At 45.0% G+C, this 20791-nt stretch overlaps 1 protein-coding gene across 2 annotated transcripts in view; it reads left to right on the top strand.

The window, feature by feature from the left end:
• Positions 1-20791, top strand: part of ABCC5 (ATP binding cassette subfamily C member 5) — a 99692-nt gene that overhangs the window by 23338 nt on the left and 55563 nt on the right. For both annotated transcript variants that reach the window (XM_036443685.2, XM_036443687.2), the window contains exons 3-8: positions 11594-11751; positions 11940-12095; positions 12777-12924; positions 17724-17957; positions 18098-18271; positions 18889-19036. In XM_036443685.2, coding sequence (XP_036299578.1) covers positions 11594-11751; positions 11940-12095; positions 12777-12924; positions 17724-17957; positions 18098-18271; positions 18889-19036 — 1018 coding nt within the window. The remainder of the gene's footprint in view (positions 1-11593; positions 11752-11939; positions 12096-12776; positions 12925-17723; positions 17958-18097; positions 18272-18888; positions 19037-20791) is intronic.

Below are 20791 nucleotides of genomic sequence, written 5' to 3'. Positions count from 1 at the left end.
TCTAGTATAAAGGTAAGACAAACATAAAATCATCTGAACACTGCACCAATTATATATATATAATTATACACACACACACACACACACACACACTAGAGGCCTGGTGCATGAAATTAGTACGTTGGGGGGGGAGTCTCTTAGCCTGGCCCGCACCCTCGCAATCCAGGATCACTGGCTCCTAACCGCTTGCCTGCCTAATTGCCCCTAACCACTCTGCCTGCTTGCCTGATCTCCCCTAACCGCCCTTGCCTCCTTGGCTTTATCCGGAATGATGTCCAGAAGGTCATTTGGCTGTCCGGTCTAATTAGCATATTGTGATTTTAGTATTATAGATTGGTGCAGTGTTCAGATGATTTTATGTTTGTCTTACCTTTCTCTCCTTCACGTATTAGATTTTATCTCTATTTTTATTAAGGTATATATTATTTTATTTTTAAACTTAACTTATATTTCTTGGTTGGTGACCTTGAATTTAGAGTTTGAGAGAACCCATTTAGAAGGTTATTCTGGATTTTGACCTTTTAAAAATACTAGCACGTGCCCAGCATTAAGGTGGTGAGGTTGAGGTGCGGGTCTGTTTGTTTTCTCCTGCATCCCCAGCTCCTGGAACAGGGCCTGGTCCTTAGCCCCTCAACAAATACTCATTGAGTGATGGACTATAAAATCATGTCTTTTTCAGAAAAGCTAGCTGTTCAAAATATATTACATAACCTGGTCACTTCTTTAGCTTTATTCCCCTTTCGCTTAATGTTAATTTCATTATATAAAAAGTTCTCCTCTTCATATTTAAACTCTTCCATCTTACGTTTAATCGTTTCTGGCTTTGGGGGGAAATGGAGGTGATCTCCCTTCCATAGCTGGATTAAATATGCCATTTAATTTTCTCTGCCCTATTTATTTTATCATTTTCATATAACTTTTTGGGGTTAATTCCAAATGGATCAATATACATGTGAAACCTGGATATCAATTAATTCATCTCCAGTCACTATTTACTCGTCCCCAAAATAGTCTCTGGCTCACGTTTTTCTACCCTGTCACGTTATTTGTGTCTTCCTATAGTATAGTTTGAACAAATTAAGTCTTTTCTTTTGGTTCATTTCTATTTTTAATTCATTCGACCTTAGAATTTTGATAACTCACTTTACAAAATGTTAATGAGGTAGAATAAGTTTATGTTTACCTTTACACAGACATCCTTTTTTTTCCTGGCATGCTTGGCCAGGTAAGCTTTTTTAGGAAGGCTAGAGAAGAAGAGAAATTAGGCATCTAACTGAAGAGTTACAAGCATGGGAGGACGTCTGTACAGTTGCTGATGTTTTATGCTTTGCTTGGTTCTGTTTTATGTTTAAATTCCAGTCTATAATGTATCTATCTTTTAGCTTCTGCTCATCTTTGGCTTAAAAACAATCAGAAGTACATTTTTGTAATTAAGTAAAAATAGTTCATTTACATGCTAGTGTTCCAAACATGAACTTGTGACTTTGACTCTGGAAACTACCATTTGCTTATAATGAGATTAGTTAGGAGAGTCAGAGAGTCATAGTTTACTTTCATCTGATCCTCACCCTGGGGAAGAGAGGAGGGCTGTCTAAAAGGGTGCATGTGAGGTCATTGTGTACAGTCATGATTTGTTTGCTTATCTTTTTCTTTTAAAGGCACATAATGTAATGATTAGGAGCCTCAGCTGAGGAGCCTGGGTTCACATCCCTGCTGTTATTTAACACGTGTGCCTCAGTGTCCTCGCTGTACAATGGGGATAATAATAGTACCTGCCTCATAGGGTCGTTACGAGGATTAAGTGAGTTAGTATCTGTAAAGCATTGAAAAACAATGCCTGGCACATAGTAAAGGCCATGCTACTTTGTTATAAATTAATTGTCATCTTCGAGGAGGCAGTTTACAGATTCATGATAGTCATGAGCTCTGGCAATAAACAATGAAGTTGCTCTTGTGGTGGGGTGGAGTCTCAGGGAGTCACCAGAGTTCATCAGGCCCAAACCACCCAAGATTTGGCCTTGTGAAGGGAGAGCTCTGCATAGAGACGGTAGCACCAGTCGAGTGTCCAAGAGGAAATGGCCCCACCTCAGAGCCATGCAACTCAGTCTCACCTTCCTGGAGAGACCTTCAAGAGAGTATGTACCAAGGGCCCAAGCTGCATAGCCAGCTGACGGCTCTGTAGGGGCCACTAGGAGCTGGGAAAGTGGGGCTGGTAGATCTCCCCTGTGGGGCTGCACTGGTTTGGTGCTTGTGGAGGGAGGGATGGCCCCGAGCCTGCATACAACTCAGTCTCTGACACCTCTGAATTCATCCTCAAGAGCCCTCCAAGAAAGAAAGATGACAAAGCAGCAAAGAAGTGCTGCTTGAAATACAGGATACTTGACTTTGGGTGGTGAGCAATGCTATATACAGATGATGTATATATTGTGCACTTGAAACTTATGTAACTTATTAATGCCCCCCCCCATAAATGTAATATTTAAGAAATATTTTTAAAATATTTTAAAATAAAATGTACATCCAGAAAAAAAAAAAAAAAAAAAAAAAGAGCCCTCCAAGAACCGAAACCGGTTTGACTCAGTGGATAGAGCATTGGCCTGCGGACTGAAAGGTCCCGGGTTCAATTCCGGTCAAGGGCATGTACCTTGGTTGTGGGCATGTTAAGGCAAAGATGAGCAGAAGCTAAAAGATAGATACAAAAATGTACTTCTGATTGTTTTTAAGGTAAAGATGAGCAGAAGCTAAAAGACAGAAAAATGTACTTCTGATTGTTTTTAAGGCAAAGATGAGAAGAGGCTAAAAGATAGATACAAAAAAAAAAAAAAAAAAAAAAAAGCCCTCCAAGAAAATCTACAATACATTGTGGACCCCGGAAGCTGATTCCTTCGCAGGGTGTGAGCTCAGCAGGGTGGTGACAGTGGTTGAGAGTATGGGCTGATGCCATATGGAGGGGAGTGCTCAACTCAGGTAGGATGGAGTGTATGGAAGAGAAACTTAGGACAGGGACCCTGGCAGCTGCCCCTTCAGCTCTTTCCCTGGAGCCACCCAACCCAGTCTGTCCTCCAGAATGCCAGTCCACTCCAATCCATCCTCCCTCTGCTGGAGCCCAGGGTGAGTGGCCACAAGGGAGATTCTGTGCATTGGCCCTTTAAGAGGGCGCCTGGGTTTCAAGCAGACTCGTCTCTTCCCGAGAATCCTTGCTGGTTTTCACAGCCAGATGTTTGTGGGCTTCTTTCTGGCTCTGGTGCTCTAGTCTGGGAGCCCAGCATGGAGTTGAGATCCCACGCTCCTCACAAGGACCTTTGCAGCTCGGATATCCCTCTGGATTTTTAGCTGCCACATGTGGGGGTGGGGCCAGCCCTTTCTATCTCTCTGCCCTCCTATAAGTTTCTATGTGGTTTCTTTTGTAAATTAAAAAAAATTTTTTTAATACATTTTATTGATTTTTTTACAGGGAGGAAGGGAGAGGGACAGAAAGTTAGAAACATCGATGAGAGAGAAACATTGATCAGCTGCCTCCCACACACTCCCAACTGGGGATGTGCCCACAATCAAAGTACATGTCCTGGGACCCTTGAGTCCGCAGGGCAACACTCTATCCACTGAGCCAACCTGGTGGACTCTTTTGTAAATTCTTGGTTATAAGACTTATGTTCAGTCTTCAGTTGGTTATTCAGGTTGATAGTTCTATATTTTAGCTGTGATTCCAGTTTGGACCTGGGCGGAGGTCAGTGTAACTTCTACCTTACTCTGCCGCCATCTTGGATCTCCAAGCTAAGCACTTTTTAGAAAATATATATATATATTTTTAATTGAATTTTAGAATTATAGAGAGAGGGAGAGAAAGGGGGAGGAGGGAGAGAGAGAAGGAGAGGAACATCACTGATGAGAGAGAATCATTGATTGGCTGCCTCTTGCATGGCCCACATTGGGGATCAAGCCCACAACCCAGGTACGTGCCCTGACTGGGAATCAAAGGCGTTTATAGGTCGACACCCAACCACTGAGCTTTTGAATTTGGCATTCTCCAATACAGGAAGTGATTTACTACCCAGGAGATGGCAGAACATGGCATTGTTATATAGAGTCAAAGAAACAAACTTATGCAATAAGAGGACTTCATTGTTAAGTTTGTTCACTTTTTGTTCATGAGGTTTTTGTTTGTTTTTATGGCTATTAGTAGTCTTTATTTTACTTTTGTAATTTGTTTTTTCAGAAGAATGTATCAAAAATGCTTTATCTCCCCCTCATAATGTGTTTGTGTTGTTTATCTCTTACATATATTCACTCACCACAAACCTCAGAGCCGGGAGCCCCATGTGGGAGCTGTGGGAGCTGGCCCTTCAGTCTCCCTGCTTCCCCAGCTGCCTCTTCAGGCTCCACTTTGAAGCCCTGGCCTGCCTTCGGACAGGTCCTGGAGAGCGGGTTTCTGCTCCAGGCACTAGAGCAGGGGTCCTCAAACTTTTTAAAGTGGGGGCCAGATCACGGTCCCTCAGAGAGCTGGAGGGCCGGACTATATGAACTACTAATTCCTACTGTAACACCTCGGCTGCGCTCACTGCCCAAAAAACCTGGCGGGCCGGATTAGACTCCTCTGCGGGCCGCATGTGGCCCGTGGGCCGCAGTTTGAAGACCCCTGCTAGAGCCTCTGGCCTGGGGTAGGGGAACAGCTCCTAGATAGTCACTGAGGTTTCTCGCAAGAAACAGGCCGGGGGGCCCAGTTGGAGCGTCGTTCCATACACCAGAAGGTAGCAGGTTCGATTCCGGGTCAGAGCACATACTCAAGTTATGGATTTGATCCCTGGTTGGAGTTGGGGTGCGTGTGGGAAGCAGCCAATCGAAGTTTCACTCTCATGTTGATGTATCTCTCCTCCCTTCCTCTATAAAATCAACAAAAGCATTTCCTAAAGTGAGGAGGATGGATGGATGGATAGATAAGTATATAGATAGATAAATAGATAGATAGATTGATTACCTTTAAAAAAAGAAAGAAACTGGATGCTTTGGAGCCTGGAGAACTCTGTTCCAGAGTTCACGTGCCTCGTCGTGTGTGTTGGGATGGGCTCGGGCCATCCAGGTGTTATCCAAGTGGGGTCCACTGAGTTTCTTTCACTGTGTTCTGGTGGGTTTGATTTCCTTAGCAATTGGGCTCCCAAGATCTTGGCCTGGTTTGCAAGTCAGGCTTGGGTGTGTGGGGATGATTCTGGAAGGATGAGCTGGGCCAGCCGCTCATTGCTGGTAGATAGGCCGAGTTAGGTTTTTCACAACAGGAGATGCAGGCAGGGCAGGGCTGAGCATGACGCAGCCCTTGGGAAGAGAGGGTGAAGGAGCAGAGGAGCCCATTGGCCTGCGCTTCGGCCCCAGAGTGAAGGAAAGGTGGACTCTGCACTGTATCTGAGAGCAGGACCGAGAGCAGGAAGGGAGGAGAGGCCACCTGGGAGCCAGGCTGTGGAGACAGCTGGTGATGAGGGCTCAGGTACTTCCCAGGAGCCCCGGGCCAGATGTGATCCCCTGGCGGGTTTCCATCTGCAGTGCCCAGGCTGACAGAGCCACTACAGGGCGTTTGTAGCCAGAGACCCCGAGTCCTTCCCATTCGTGCTTCTGCCTGAGGGGGTCTGGCTCCCACCTGCCTCCATCTGTAGTTGATGTTCTAATACTTGCGGTTTTATGTTAAACGCCCACTCTCTCACCAGCAAGGTAAGTAATGTGGCATCTGTAGGGGGTTTATGTGCATCTGTGCCTGGGATGTCTCTAGGGGGGAAGTACCTAAGAAATCTGAGCAGATAGATGTCCCCTTGCCTTGTGACAAAATTTTACACTTAAAAATGGCAAATTGTATGTTATATATATTTTGCCCCAATAAAAAAAGCCATTTAATTCAGCCATTTGGTAGCTTCCACCCAACTTTCAATTAGAAACGATTAATTTGCAATGTAATCCTATATAATAAAAGCCAGTTGGCGGGGGGCGGGGCCTGCGAGCAGGCGGCACCAAGCCAGCCAAGGCAGGTGCCAGTGGGCAGAGAGAGGCGACCAGGCGCTACCTTGCCCTCTCCCCCCCCCCCCCATCACCCACTGGTGGCCTCCCACAGAGGTTTACTCAGCTCTGCTGCACTGGCCCTTCTACTTTTATATTCAGGTTCAACCACAGCATTTATGAGATGGGGCGGGGGGAGCATGTGCCCTTTCTGCTGGACACGGACTTGAATGCGGGTCGCATGTATGTCCCCAGGTCACCAGCAGAGTCACCAGCAGATGATGGGCTGGCCCAGGAACTGGCTCTTCCTCCCAGTGCCCTGTGCCCTCCCCACCCCCTTCCTCCTCGGGGGTCCGAGTCCCTGACCACAAAGCAGCTCTCTAAGGTCCCTCTCCCTGGCCAGCGCCCCCCCCCACACACACACACACCTCCCATCGGCCTGTCAGGGACCCTGACAGGAGGGAGGAGGGAGCCCAATTCCTCCTGGCCAGAATATGTCTGAAGCCCAAACGATATATGTAAATGTGATTTATTTGGCAAAATAATAGCTAAAATTCATGTCATTGAATTTCAGAAACACGGACTGCCTCATGCTCATATATTATTGATATTAAATAGTGAATCCAAATTACATACAAACGGAAGATGACATTGACTCTATAGTTAAGGCAGAAATTCCGGGTGTAGAACAGTGTCCTCGACTTTATGGTACATGGGCTGTGTTGAATACAAAATCTATATAGTCCATGTATGGAAAATGGAAAATGTTCAAAGGGATATCCGAAAGAATTTCAAAATGTGACCATTGGAAATATTGGTCGATATCCCAAATACAAACGAAGATCTGGTAGCACCATGTCTATTAGAAATAAAGTTGTCGCCGAAACTGGTTTGGCTCAGTGGTATAGCATCGGTCTGTGGACTGAAGGGTTCCAGGTTCGGTTCCGGTCAAGGGCATGTACCTTGGTTGCGGGCACATCCCCAGTAGGGGGCGTGCAAGAGGCAGCTGACCAATGATTCTCTCTCATCGATGTTTCTAACTCAGCGTTTTCAACCGCTGTTCCGCGGCACACTAGTGTGCCGCGAGATGTTGCCTGGTGTGCCGTAGGTGCAGACAAGACAAGAATTTTATAATTTTTCACTATTTTGTTTACTTAATATTTCATAATAAAGTAATTATAAAATACTTGCTTTGTGTTTATTTGATTCCTATTCAAGAGAATTACTTTATATATAGTCAATATAGGCACAGAGTTAAATTTTTTAACATTTTCTAATGGTGGTGTGCCTCGTGATTTTATTCATGAAACAAGTGTGCCTTTGCCCAAAAAAGGTTGAAAAACACTGTTCTAACTATCCCTCTCTCTTCCTCTCTGTAAAAATTCAATAAAAATATATTAAAAAAAGAAATAAAGTTGTTGATAACACTTGGATTGTCCCTTATAACCCATATTTGTGCCTTAAATGTAACTGTCATATGAGCGTTGAAATCTGTGCATCAATTAAAAGTGTCAAATATTTATTTAAATACTTCTATAAAGGGCACGATTGTGCAAATATTCAAATTTCTGAAAAAAATATCAATCATGACGAAGTACAGGACTTCATTGACTCCAGGTATGGGAGCGCTCCTGAGGCTGTTAGGAGACTTTTTGCAATGCGAATGCATGACCAATCTCATGCAATCACAAGATTAGCTGTTCATTTGCCAAATGATCAGAATTTGTATTTTCATACCGATGATTTTGCCAAAGTATAGGTTGGGCTAAAAGGCATAACTCGACTTTCATGGCTTGGTTCTTATTGAATAGAGAAGATTCCGACGTGCGTGATTATTATTATTGGGAGATTCCACAACATGTGTTTAATAATTCTCATGGAGAAAAATGCCAAAAGGGTGAGAATAAAATATTAGGTAGACTGTGTGAGTTTTAAAGAACCAGGACAATATTACCTTAGACTTTTGCTTTTGCATGTAAATGTGTGGTAAGTTTTGCTGACCTGCGAACTGTAGGAGGTATAACTTATACATTTCGTGAAGCTGCTAAACATCGAGGATTATTAATCGACGACACTGTCTGGAAAGATACAATTGATGATGCGATCATCCTTAATATGCCCAAACAACTACTGTAACTTTTGTTTTGCATATATATTGTGTTTGAAGGTCTTTCTGATGCAGACAAATTATGGGATGAGAATAAATTTCATTTTATTGAAGATTTTTGTTGGAAATTACACCGAAGAGAAGGCGTCTGTATGAACTATGAAATGTATGCCCTTGATGAAATTCAAGAGGTATTCACATTGCATGGAATGAAATGTTCGCATTTCAAACGTTCGGACTATCCTTTATTAATGAGTACAAATACATGTGATGAATCGTACAAACGACAACAGGCAGAGGTTTTGATAAATTCTCTGAATGATGAACAGTTGGCAGCCTTTCAGACTATAACTTCAGCCATCGAAGATCAAACTGTACACCCTTAATGCTTTTTCTTGGATGGTCCAGGTGGTAGTAGAAAAACATACCTTTATAAAGTTTTAAAACATTATTTTAGGTGGTGGTGGTACTTTTTTACCCATAGTGCCTATACGAATTGCTGCTAATTTACTTCTTGGTGGAAGAACCTTTCATTCCCAATATAAATGACCAATTCCATTAAATGAAACTTCAATTTCTAGACTCAATATAACGAGTGAAGTTGCTAAAACCATTAAAAAGGCCCAACTTCTTATTATTGATGAATGCACTATATGGCATCCAGTCATGCTATAAACACCATTACTAGATTATTAAGAACAATTATGAATTTGAATGTTGCATTTGGTGGGAAAGTTCTTCTCGGAGAAGATTTTCGACAGCGTCTCAGTGTTGTACTTGTTATGCAGTACAAACAAGTATAAAGTACTGTCATGTTTAGGGATGTTTCAGAAAGTTGTCTCTCTTTTTTAAAAAAAATATATTTTATTGATTTTTTACAGAGAGGAAGGGAGAGAGAGAGCGAGCTAGAAACGTTGATGAGAGAGAAATATCGACCAGCTGCCTCTTGCACATCCCCCACCGGGGATGTGCCCGCAACCAATGTACATGCCCTTGACTGGAATCGAACCCGGGACCCTTCAGTCTGCAGACCGATGCTCTATCGCTGAGCCAAACTGGTTTTGGCAGAAAGTTGTCTCTTAAAACAAATATGAGATCAAAAGATTCTGCTTATAGTTAATGGTTACTAAAACTTGTGCCTACTCTACATATTTCTAGTTTCTACTTTCATATATTAGGGGTTTTTTTGTTGTGGTTTTTTTTTGTCTGTTTTTTGGTAAATGATGGATCCTCCCTTCCCCCAACTGGTGGGTAGTAAACAGAAAATATGACATAACCTGCAACCTGGAAATACCTGAGTGCCTAACCATGTACCTTATGTGGACTATACATTAAACCACCAATCAGTACCTGTCAAATACCCTAAGCCCATGGTTGGCAATCTGCGGCTCGAGAGCCACATGCTCTTTGGCCCCTTGAGTGTGGCTCTTCCACAAAAATACCACGGCCTGGGCGAGTCTATTTTGAAGAAGTGGCGCTAGAAGAAGTTTAAGTTAAAAAAAGTTGACTCTCAATAGAAATTCCAATCGTTGTCCTGTTGATATTTGGCTCTGTTGATTAATGAGTTTGCCGACCACTGGCCTAAGCCCTTGTTCCTAAGTACCTCAGTGCCTAACTATATACCTTATATAGACCATACATTAAGCCACCAGTCAGCACCCACCGAGTACCCTAAGCCCATTCCTTCCCATTCCTCCCCTCAGAAGGAATGCTCACCTCTGCACTGGTTGCTGCTCTCCCTTTGCGAGACAGCCCGGAAAGTCTTTCCTCTAATAAAGCCTGTGTCACCTCGTTTTCAGTTCTCGACTGATCTTTTAGTAAAATATATTTTTAAAATCGATTTCAGAGAGGAAGGGAGAGGGAGAGATAGAAACATCAGTGATGATAGAGAATCATTGATTGGCTGCCTCCTGCATGCCCCACTCTGGGGATTGAGCCTACAACCCAGGCATATGCCCTGACTGGGAATCAAACCATGACCTCCTGGTTCATAGGTCGCCATTCAACCACTGAGTCACACCGTGGGTGGTATGTTTGCATTTTTTGTGTAACCTTCTTTTTTATCAATCCAGTGTTTTGTTTTCTTCACCTTGTGGTTATGGGCAGCCAAAAAACATACCTTTGTGATACTTGAATCTCAGCAGCCTTTATTAGTTCATAATTAGGTACCATAGTCCCTACCCACTAAATAAGTGTTCGCCTTATGCCTAAGGACTTGGTAGAGCAATTAATTCTTATCTTGGTGTTGACTCATTTGTCATTGTGTTTTACTCTCTTGAGATTGATCTGCCTTGCCTTTGACAAAGGAAAAAAATGTGCTTTCCCTTTGCCTGGGCTGTGCAGTTTCCTGATCCTAAGCAGCAGCACCTCGCCTGTCAATCAGAGCTATTGTACCTGAGGAACAATCCACTGAGGCGCCCACCCCTGTGATCCCTGGCTCTTCCAGTTCAGCTAATATTTGGCCTCCGTTCTGTGTGGAAAGGAGGTGGGAGTGTAACCACCTCATGTACAGCGCAGTGTGTTAGGTGCTGCAGCCCTTAGCCCTCGATCTGGGGAGATGTTTGTGGTGATGTGAGAAAAGGATGACGTACTTCGAACCCTCTCTTGAGGGGAAAAATGCTCCGTTTCTGGAACAGGAAGGCATGCGTTTTTTGTTCCTTTTAGAGAAAATGGGGCTAGATTCTTGGCCCACCCTCTTCTGCCGCAGTCAGACATTGAATTTCATGCATTTCTGTTCACCTGATTAATGGATATTTATAAGTTTTATAGCTAATATGTGTGACTTTGTATTTCACCTCCTGGGACCCTTGGCTTCACGCTGCAGGAATTTGGGGTCACGCTGCAGGAATTTGGGGACGGAGCTCGTTCATCAGCTGTGCAGCCAGGGCGGAAACCCTGTCCTACTCTCCCTGTTGCTGATAAGAGTGAAGGACAGGTGGCACGTCTGTGTCTTCTTCCTGCATGACGGGGCTGCCTCATTGGGGGTGATCTTTAATTTTTTTGTCATAGAAAATGGGCAAAAGAATTTGCTGTTATTAGTGAAGTGATTGTCTCTCATCCCATACTGGGAAATGAAAGATAAAGCATTCTGGTGACAAACATATACATTTTAGAACGTACAACACAAAGAGTGAATTCTAATGTAAACTCTGGGCTTCCGTTCAGAGTAATTGTGTCAGTAGCACATGAGCCACGCTAATGTAAGGTATTTCTGACGGGAAATGGATGGGAAGGAGAGAGGGCAGATGACACGGTACATGGGAAAACTCTGTACTTTCTGCTCAATGTTTCCGAACCTAAGAGTGCTCAGAAAAATAAAATGAAGTCTATTCGTTTAGAAGCTTTAGGTATCTGGATTTTAATGCTCCTGAACAGGTACATACATACCATACAAGATGTTTAACCCACTGACCTTTGGATTGTCCCAGTCGAGATGAACCTGGCTTGCAGTTTGATCTGTTATATTTCCATGCTCTGTCTGATGTCTTCTCTCCCCGTCTGCTCAAACAGTTGGAATGCCAAGATGCCTTTGAGGCCGCAGCCCGAGCTGAGGGCCTTTCCCTGGATGCCTGCACGCGTTCTCAGCTCAAATTCCTGGATGAGGAGCATCCCAAGGGGAAGTACCATCACAGCTTAAGTGCTCTGAAGCCCATTCGGACCACTTCCAAGTAAGAGGTTTTCCCGGTGACTTCTCCGTGAAGCACCAAAAGCAGTGCTGAGAGTGCGGGCGGAGAGGAGGCCACCTGGGGAGCCCCGCTTTCAGCCCGGAGCTGTTTTACCGAACAGCGCATTGTAAGTGCCAGCTGGCCTCGCGGAGTGTGTTAACGGTTTCGTGCGTTGGGTTTTCTCTCCGTAGATACCAGCACCCAGTGGACAATGCTGGGTTCTTCTCCTACATGACTTTTAACTGGCTTACTCCCCTGGCCCGCCTGGCCCACAAGAAGGGAGAGCTCTCCATGGAGAACGTGTGGCCTTTGTCCAAGTACGAGTCTTCTGAGGTGAACGCCAGAAGGTAGGCGTCTCTGGTCCACCCCGGTGACCCACATACTGGATGCGTAGGGCCTGAGCTAGGGGTGCGGGACCAGCAGTGGGACGTCCTCAGCTCTGTCCTTTTAAGATCGGGGCTAGCGGGTGGAGGGAGGGCAGCTGGGATGACTTCCTCTTTGCTCTTCTGCTTTATCTCCTATTTGACCTTTAATCCTGTTTTAACCACAGGCTTTCTCTCTCTCTCTCAGCCCTGCTTCTCTTCCTGAGTCTACAGGGAGATTATGTTGCTGCCTTGTGACAGAGTACATTTTTATGGTAGCTGATTGTCATGATTAAAATCTAGTTTACACCTCTCCATCTTACCACTGGGTCCTTCAGGAAGGGTTAGGGGATCCTTGAGGAAGGAAGTTCTTACCCACCAACAGAGGCTATGCAGCAATAATCTTTCTGGGTGGAAGGAACGACTTTTGTTCTCATCTGTATTTTCTGTGTCCTGAGAGGCTCCCTGTGCAGGGTAGATATGTAGGCACCCAGGAAGGGCATTTCCCCCCCCCCCAGAAGGTGAAGGCTAAGTGCATAATTTGGAAAGGAAAGACTCTTGTGAGTGGTGTCAAAGCCCGGAGACAGAAAGCGATGGCAGGAAGGAAGCTAGGGCGTGTACGTTCCCTGGGGAGATGTGTAACGGAGGACATGTGCCCTTGTTAAGACTAGAGAGACTGTGGCAAGAAGAGCTGAATGAAGCTGGGCCAGAAGCTGCCTCCCTCCGAAGGGTTGTGTGGACCTTCTGCCGCACCAGGCTCATCATCTCCATCGTGTGCCTGATGATCACGCAGCTGGCTGCCTTCAGTGGACCAGTAAGTTCTGACCATCCTTTCCGACAGCGTCCAGGGGCCCGGCCGCGGCCAGCTAACACCCTTGTTCCGTTGCAGGGGTTGTGCTCACCTTCGGGCTAGTTAGCAGCCTTAGAGATGCCTCCAGGTTTAAGGAAAGGGAACACATTGACTTTGGAGCGAGTGGCTTGTCAGCAGCTGGAAGGATGTGAGGGCAGCGTTGCCAGATGAGAAACGGAACTGGCTTGCTGTCCTGGGGCGGAGGGGAAACCGAATGAGTCTGGCTCCGCACAGGACTGTGCTCCTCTGCTGTGTGTGGACATGAAATGACAGTCTCGGTTTGGGAAGGTGTGTCTCTCAGTGCTGTGTGTGGGTGAGAGCAGCCGGTGTGGCGTAGGCTGTTGAGCTAGTGCCGGTGACACACCGAACACCTGGAGGCAGGGTTGTCACACGTTTAATGGTTCTGTAGCACATGAGTCCTGAAGAAACGAGAGGGCTGTTGAGGTTTCTAGAGTGTAACCTGGAGTCCATGCTCAGTCTGGTCTGTATTGTACCCTGTGCGGCAAATGTTGGGGTGGCAACTGTGGTTTTTTCCTAGTGTGTACCGAAGCAGAGTAGGTAAGAGTGACGGTCACCCGTCTTCTGGACACCTGTTTCTTACACCTGCTGTACTGCCTTACACTTGAGCCTTTGATTAAATCTATTCTCTACATATTTGCCTTGAGGCATCGGAGCAGTAGTGCTACTATACTGTGCATTTCCCATGTGTGGGTAAGCTGGAGGTCATGGGTTGGGTAAGTATGTGCCTAAGATGCATGGTGATTAGGTAAAGCTAATTTACAGTTTTCCTGCTTTAAAAAAAAAAAAAAATGTTTGATGCCTTTAAAAAAAAAGTTTTGACCTCTTTTCTGAAGCAAAAAACACTACTTTTCTGATATTTGGTTTCTCCGTTTATTGACCAACTAACACATTTTTTGTGTAAGTTTTAAGTAAGAGGGACTGTGTAACTGAATACTACGTTATCGACCAGAATGGCAAACGTTTTCGTAGGGCCATCTTCCCCCAAGAAGAGCTTCTGTCATTGTTTCACTACAGGGCTGGTGGCTGCTCTGATCCTTCATAGAATTCTTTCAACTGGGTAGCACGCTCTACGGGCTTTATCGATTCCATTTGGCCAATGCAAGAACTTCTTTGGTTCCTCTCACCAAAAAAAACTATTATTCCTTGGATGATTGGAATTTCCACTTTTTACTTGGGGAAAAAAAATTACCTATGCATGTTCGCTTTGGGGGCCTACCATCATTCCCTTGAGCATCTGAGTATTCCTTCATCTCTTTCAAAGCACAGCTCACTGAAACACTCATCTTTAGTAAATTCTCCTAGGTCCCAGGGAGAGCTGGGAGAGTCTTCCTTAAATAGGAAAAAATCAGCATGCTTTTCCTTCTCTCTATCCTTGAGGAAGAGCACTGTAAGGCCTGTATTAGTTCGTGGGATTCAACCTAGAACAGCTGAGAAAGCAATGGTCCCTTCCACAGTCTCTCTCATTGACAAAAAGATTTAAAATCATAAACAATGCAAACTTTTTTTCTTTTTTTTTTAGCTCCAATTCTAATAACTTTTTCAATTGGAAATTGAAGAAACAGGCTGGCTTTGAGAATAGTACCAACCACGCTTAAATCCTTTTGAGGAACATCTGTTTTAGATTTTTGCACATTTGCTAATATGGCACAACTTTCCAACTAGCTTAGTCTGTTCTTACAGAAATCTGCATAAGAACTCGCTCCCCAAATATGGCATATTTCTCATCTCCCCTCGGGCCTCACTGCCCCTTGCTGGCCATATGCAAAGCAGGTGAAACACAATCAAGTTATTGCGTTTTGTTTTTAAACTGCTGGCCAGCCAGGGCCGGCCATCTGTGATCAAGGTGATCCAAGGACTCAGTGATGCCCATGGACCAGCACTCTGTGCAGGGTGTGTCCAAGGGTTGCCACAACGTTAATGGAATACCAGAATCTATAAGGACATGGCCCCCACCTAAGATGAGGGGCCAAATGGCCGAATTTACAGAGCTGATTTGTGTGGCCTTCTTGGATTAAGAGCTTAAAAGACCAGGCCTGACCTATGACGTGTGTGCAAAGAATTAGCATCCTCCCTGTAGATCTGCAAGAGAAGGCCACCTCCTGCAGAGCTATCTCTTGGTGAATGCTAACTCAGCTCAAGGGCCCTTTGGGGAAAGGACAGTGAAAAGCCTCTAGAGAGGTAAGTTTTCCACCCTTCCGACCTCTCTCCAGCTGCAGCTTGCTTGGTGCTGTCAGAATCTGGATTTGGGGGGAGTATCTCTGTAGTGGAACCAGTGATAGAAGCTGTTCTTTAGAATTTTCAGGATTGGCTGTATTCTGCGGTCAGAATGAGAGAGTCAAGCTGGGCAGAATCTCTCGCCAAGAGTTCAGGTAAGGTAATGTTTATTCACTGGGAATGTCTTCCACAGCCAGACAGCTCTGCTGACAGTCTCACATTTTCTCCCAGTTTGTTTAATTTACATGATAAATCTGTAACTTTTTAAAACATAATTTTGGATTTGCCATGAAAAACTTTTTTTTTTTTCTTTCTTTCTTCCGTTATTCCATACAAAATGGTTTGGAATGTAACTGTTTTTAAAAAACCGTATTGTTGGAAATGCTTTAACCTGCTCTGCTGTTTCCTCTCCTCCCCTCCCCCTTTGAAAGCTTGGCATAGTGTAAGCACTCATTATGTCTTTTACCTTCCCTGGCTCCTCCCCCGTGGGAGGTAGTTAGGCTATTACCGGTGCTGAAAAATGGCACCCAAAAGGTATGGGAAAGAAAGAACCCCAAACTACAACCTGCTGTCTTTTCACGCCTTCCTTTGGAGACTGTTCCTTCGGGTGCCGAGGTGTGTGAGAAAATGCTTTACTGCATCGCCATCTTGCTGAGTTGCTTCACATGAGGAAAATGGGGTTCTGACCGAGCCACTCAGCGACTCAGTTCCACATTTTGGATTGCATAACTGGAAAAGAAGCCAATCTTCTTGCTAGTAAACCAACAGACCAGCTGTATGCAGTGGTGACCCACACAATGGATATAAACCTAAAAATGAGGGAGGGGGAAGGTGGAATACTATAGTTCTTACAATCTGAAATCTCCTACTTATTAAATCAGGTTATTTACTGAGACTTGACGTAAATCTGGTTGGTGGGGATCTCTTAGGATCTAGCGGACATCTGGTATTAGTTTCCTCTCAGGAAAAACGAGAAATGCCAATTAACCCAGAGAGAGCCTGGGTTCTGGGGTCAACGTTAGCTTCTCAGGACAGCTGTGCCTGGCCTCCGTTTTTGTCTGTCGTTCAGAGCTGGTTTCCAGCGTGAGCCCCCTTTGCTGGGGGGATCTGGGTAGGCGGGTGGCTGGGTTTCTTGTTCATTTCTCTCCCCCCCCCCCCCCCCCCCCCGTCCTTCTGGGTGGGGGATTGGTTTGGCTTTCTTTTGTTGTGGCTTTGCTTCGTTTCATTTTGGGCAAGATCAGTTTTTAGCTGCAAGGATTTGAAAAGACTGAAGGATGCTACCCGTTTTTCCTCCAGGCCTAGATTTTTGTATTCTGTCCTGAGCAGAACTCATTCCTTACAGCCTAGCGAACCAAGTGTCAGTGGTTTACATAGTGTTACGTCTTTGGGGAGGTTGGGGCTTTGTTTTGTTTTAATTCTCTTTCCTTAGCAGCAAGGTCTTTATTCCTGGAGAATCTACTCCACTGCAGACTCCCTGCAGCGTCAGGAGCACTGACCGATTAAGTGCTGTCAGCTTGACGTACTACTCCGGACTCTGGAAACAGATGATGGCTCTATTCTGTATTTCCACTGCGTGTGGCTAAAACAGCGGCCAGTGGCCAGATGACCTGTTAGATGGCTAGCCTTGTATACCTCGACTCTGTATGTTCTCATGTATGTTACCGCAATGCTCCTCCTGTTGTACAGTGTCTGTGAGATGCTCTTTGAAGATGGTACTTTTTTTTTCTTTTCTTCCTTTTTCAATAAAAGTACATTACCTCCCACTTCCTGGTATTTAATCCTGTTGCTGAATGTGCCTTGTGTGAGTGTGTGCTCCGGCGTTGCAGGACCTCAGAGCTGGAGGTGGCGCTCGGTGGTCCTTGGGGGCTGGCTGCCTTCCTCCCTGCAGGTGGTGTTAGACATGTGCTACCTGAGGTAACATGTTTTTGTTTTCGGGAGGGAGCCGGGAGCGGGGCGGGCCCGTGGGAGGGTCTTTGGATTTGTGAAAGTCTGCTCTGTTTGCTCCCTTCTGTGCCATTAAACTGCGGATGTTTATTTTCAGGAATGTTTTGCAAATGCACTTCTCACTCCTCCCCAGTCCAACTGTAGGTACACTGTTCCTTTTTATCAAATAAGCACGTTTGGAACGATTTCTTCCCCCCACCCCCCCCCAACAAAGGTCTTAATTTCATTTAAAGAAATGTATCAATGTGTGGAGCTGCTGGAATAAGGTCAAATATCTACTTTTTTACTGACTATGTGTTTAGAATTAATTTCAGCTCATGGACAGGTTTATGTTACATTAGAAAGAGTAACAGTTGTGGTGGTGGAAGAACCTTTCGAGTTAGAACTCCCTCCTGCCAGACGCCCTGAGGAACTGACTGCAGGCAGGGCGCCAGCGCTGTTTGGTCCTCGCAGGAGGCGTTTCCCTGCTTAGGCGCTGGCCACTGAACAACGGACTGCCTCCTCTTTCTAACTTAACATAAAGCTGTGGCGTGGTGTGAGGGTGCCGCGCCCATGCTGACAGCGGTGTGTGTTTCTCCCTGTAGGCCTTCATAGTGAAACAACTCTTGGAGTACTCCCAGGGCACAGATTCTAACCTCACATACAGCTTGCTCTTAGTCCTGAGCTTCCTCCTGATAGAGATCGTGCGCTCCTGGTCACTTGCAATGTGCTGGGCACTGAATTACCGAACCGCCGTCCGCTTGCGGGGGGCCATCCTCACCATGGCCTTTAAGAAGATCCTCAAGTTAAAGAGCATTAAAGAGAAGTCCGTGGGCGAGGTGAGTGAGGGTTCTTGGCTTCGGGGCAGAGAGAAAGCTCCCTGCTTGAGCTGTTTTGTTCCTTTAGGTCCCCCACTTTGTCCTGTATCCTCCTCCCGAGACAAGAGGGCCAGCCGCTCACTGCTCTTCGTGTCTCCTAGCTCATCAACCTGTGCTCCAACGATGGGCAGAGGATGTTTGAGGCCGCCGCCATGGGCACCCTGCTGGCCGGAGGACCCATTGTTGCCATCTTGGGCATGATTTATAGTGTAAATATTCTGGGACCGACAGGCTTCCTGGGATCAGCCGTTTTTATCCTCTTTTATCCAGCAATGGTGAGTAAGCCTCCTTGCTGTATTTTGGCAGCATCTTGTTAGATAAGTTACTTCCACTGGGTTATGTCTAGTAGGTACCACTGAAGTTTCACATTATCTCATTGGAAATTTCCTCAAAGCTGGCCCTACATTGGAAAATTTTAGAAGGAGCTAGACATTGCTCAGTCCACGCAGGCAGAATCTGGACTTGAGAGGAAGTAAGGTATTGCTTGAATAGGAGCCTCATTAGCGGTGGCTCCCAGTGAGATTTTAAAACAGAGAGGATCTGAGTGAAGGAGAAAGCCAGCAAGTGCACCCTGCCCCCAGGAGACACAAGAGTGTTTGCGCCACTCGGCCTCACGTTGGTACTGATAGGGTCCTCCTCCTTCCGTTTGACAGCACCCAATAGCTGTGATTACTGTGAGAACAAGTGTTTGTCTTAGCTTTCTTACCAAGGGATAGGAATTAAATATTTGATTCTAACTTAAAGGACCAGTTTTATTAAAGATAATACAACTACATGACACTCATTTTATTTATAATAATCTTAAACAGATTTATTTCCCAGAGAGACTAAATGGCTCTTAAACGTTTGATAATCTCTGATTTTGGCATAACATCTCTTTTTTTTCTTTCAGATGTTTGCGTCACGGATCACTGCATATTTCAGGAGAAAATGTGTAACTATTACAGATGACCGTGTTCAGAAAATGAATGAAGTTCTCACCTACATTAAATTTATTAAAATGTATGCGTGGGTCAAGGCATTTTCTCAAAATGTTCAAAGTGAGTTGACAGACTTTGTATGTGCATTTGGTAGAAAGACTCAGGTTTCTCTGCTTCCAGATCACCTTAGCTACTAGGAACCTTAAAGTCATAGGATCTCCGTAACTTAAGTTCTTATAATACTTACTAGAGGCCCAGTGCACGAAATTCATACGCTCAAGAAGGGGGGGTCCCTCAGCCCAGGCTGTGCCCTCTTGCAATCCGGGAGCCCTTGGGGGAGTGGGCCTAAGCTGCCAGTTGGACATCCCTTAGCATTGCTGCCATGGAGGCGGGAGAGGCTCCCGCCCCTGTGCTGGCCAGCCTCGAGGCTGGTTTCTGGCTGAGCAGCACTCCCCTGTGGGAGTGCATTGACCACCAAGGGGCAGCTCCTGCATTGAATGTCTGCCCCCTAGAGGACAGTGTGCATCATAGCGACCAGTTGTTCTGCTGTTGGGTCGATTTGCATATTAGCCTTTTTTTTTTTAAATATATTTTATTGATTTTATACAGAGAGGAAGGGAGAGAGATAGAGAGTTAGAAACATCGATGAGAGAGAGTCATCGATCAGCTGCCTCTTGCACACCCCATACTGGGGATATGCCCTCAGCCAAGGTATATGCCCTTGACCGGAATCGAACCTGGGACCTTTCAGTCCCCAAGCCGACTCTCTATCCATTGAGCCAAACCGGTTTCGGCTCATATTAGCCTTTTATTATATAGGATGAACTTTATATTGATAGGGATCTTAGCGACTTGTACCCATGACTCCATCTCACCGATGAGGAAATTGAGACCTGAGAAAACTGATTCCCCCCCCCCCACACACACACACCTACGAAATAATTCAGCTAGCTATATGCATTTTATTCAGTTTCAAAGATCCCTGTCTATAATCTCATCCTGCCCATAATGTTTGGGTCTGGTCATGGGGACATCACAGAAAACAGTAACCAGTGGCCGCTGAGAGCTCTGCTTCTGCTCTCTGTGCTCTGTGGGTGCATGGGCCCCAGAGGTGGGTAGACGAGATCCCGGGGAAAGGGTTGCTGGGAGAAGCTCTGGGCGAGATGTCCAGATGGCTGGACCTAGCTCTGTTACTCACTCATGGGGTTTATTTTTATATTTTCAAGCAATTAATTTATGTTGAGTCACGAGATTCTCAGTGCCTCGCCCTATCATGACCCATAAATTCACTACAGACATAAATGTGTTATCTGTTAAGCCACAAAGCTTGGAAGGATAATTAGCATAGACTGGGCATTCAAAGAGATCTCAACAAAAGTTGAATGGTGGGCCTTTAAAAAAGGTGAAATTTAAGTGGGATATATTTAAAGACATTTTAGAATTAAAAAAAAAAAGATATAGTTACACATAAACTTTATTTAAAGTATAAAAGCTCTGTTAATTGACCATAACCTTAGAGTGAGCTAACCTGAATACAGTGCAATTTTTAATTTGGATAGAAGTACAGTGTTCAGATCAAGAAGGCTGTTTAATTTTCACTGCTTGGCTTGTTGATTAAACCTTCAGGAACCTGCCCTGACCGGTTTGGCTCAGTAGATAGAGCGTCGAACTGTGGACTCAAGGGTCCCGGGTTCAGTTCCGGTCAAGGACATGTATGTATCTTGGTTGTGGGCACATACTCAGTTAGGGGTTGTGCAGGAGGTAGCTGATTGATTTTTCTCTTTCATCGATGTTTCTAACTCTCTACCCCTCTCCTTCCCTCTCTGTAAAAAAGTCAATAAAATATATTTTTTTATTTTTTTAAAATATATTTTA

This window comes from Pipistrellus kuhlii, unplaced genomic scaffold (assembly GCF_014108245.1).
Source record: "Pipistrellus kuhlii isolate mPipKuh1 unplaced genomic scaffold, mPipKuh1.p scaffold_m20_p_2, whole genome shotgun sequence".
NCBI classification, from domain to species: Eukaryota; Metazoa; Chordata; class Mammalia; order Chiroptera; family Vespertilionidae; genus Pipistrellus; species Pipistrellus kuhlii.
This window is presented reverse-complemented; position numbering and strand designations above follow the sequence as displayed.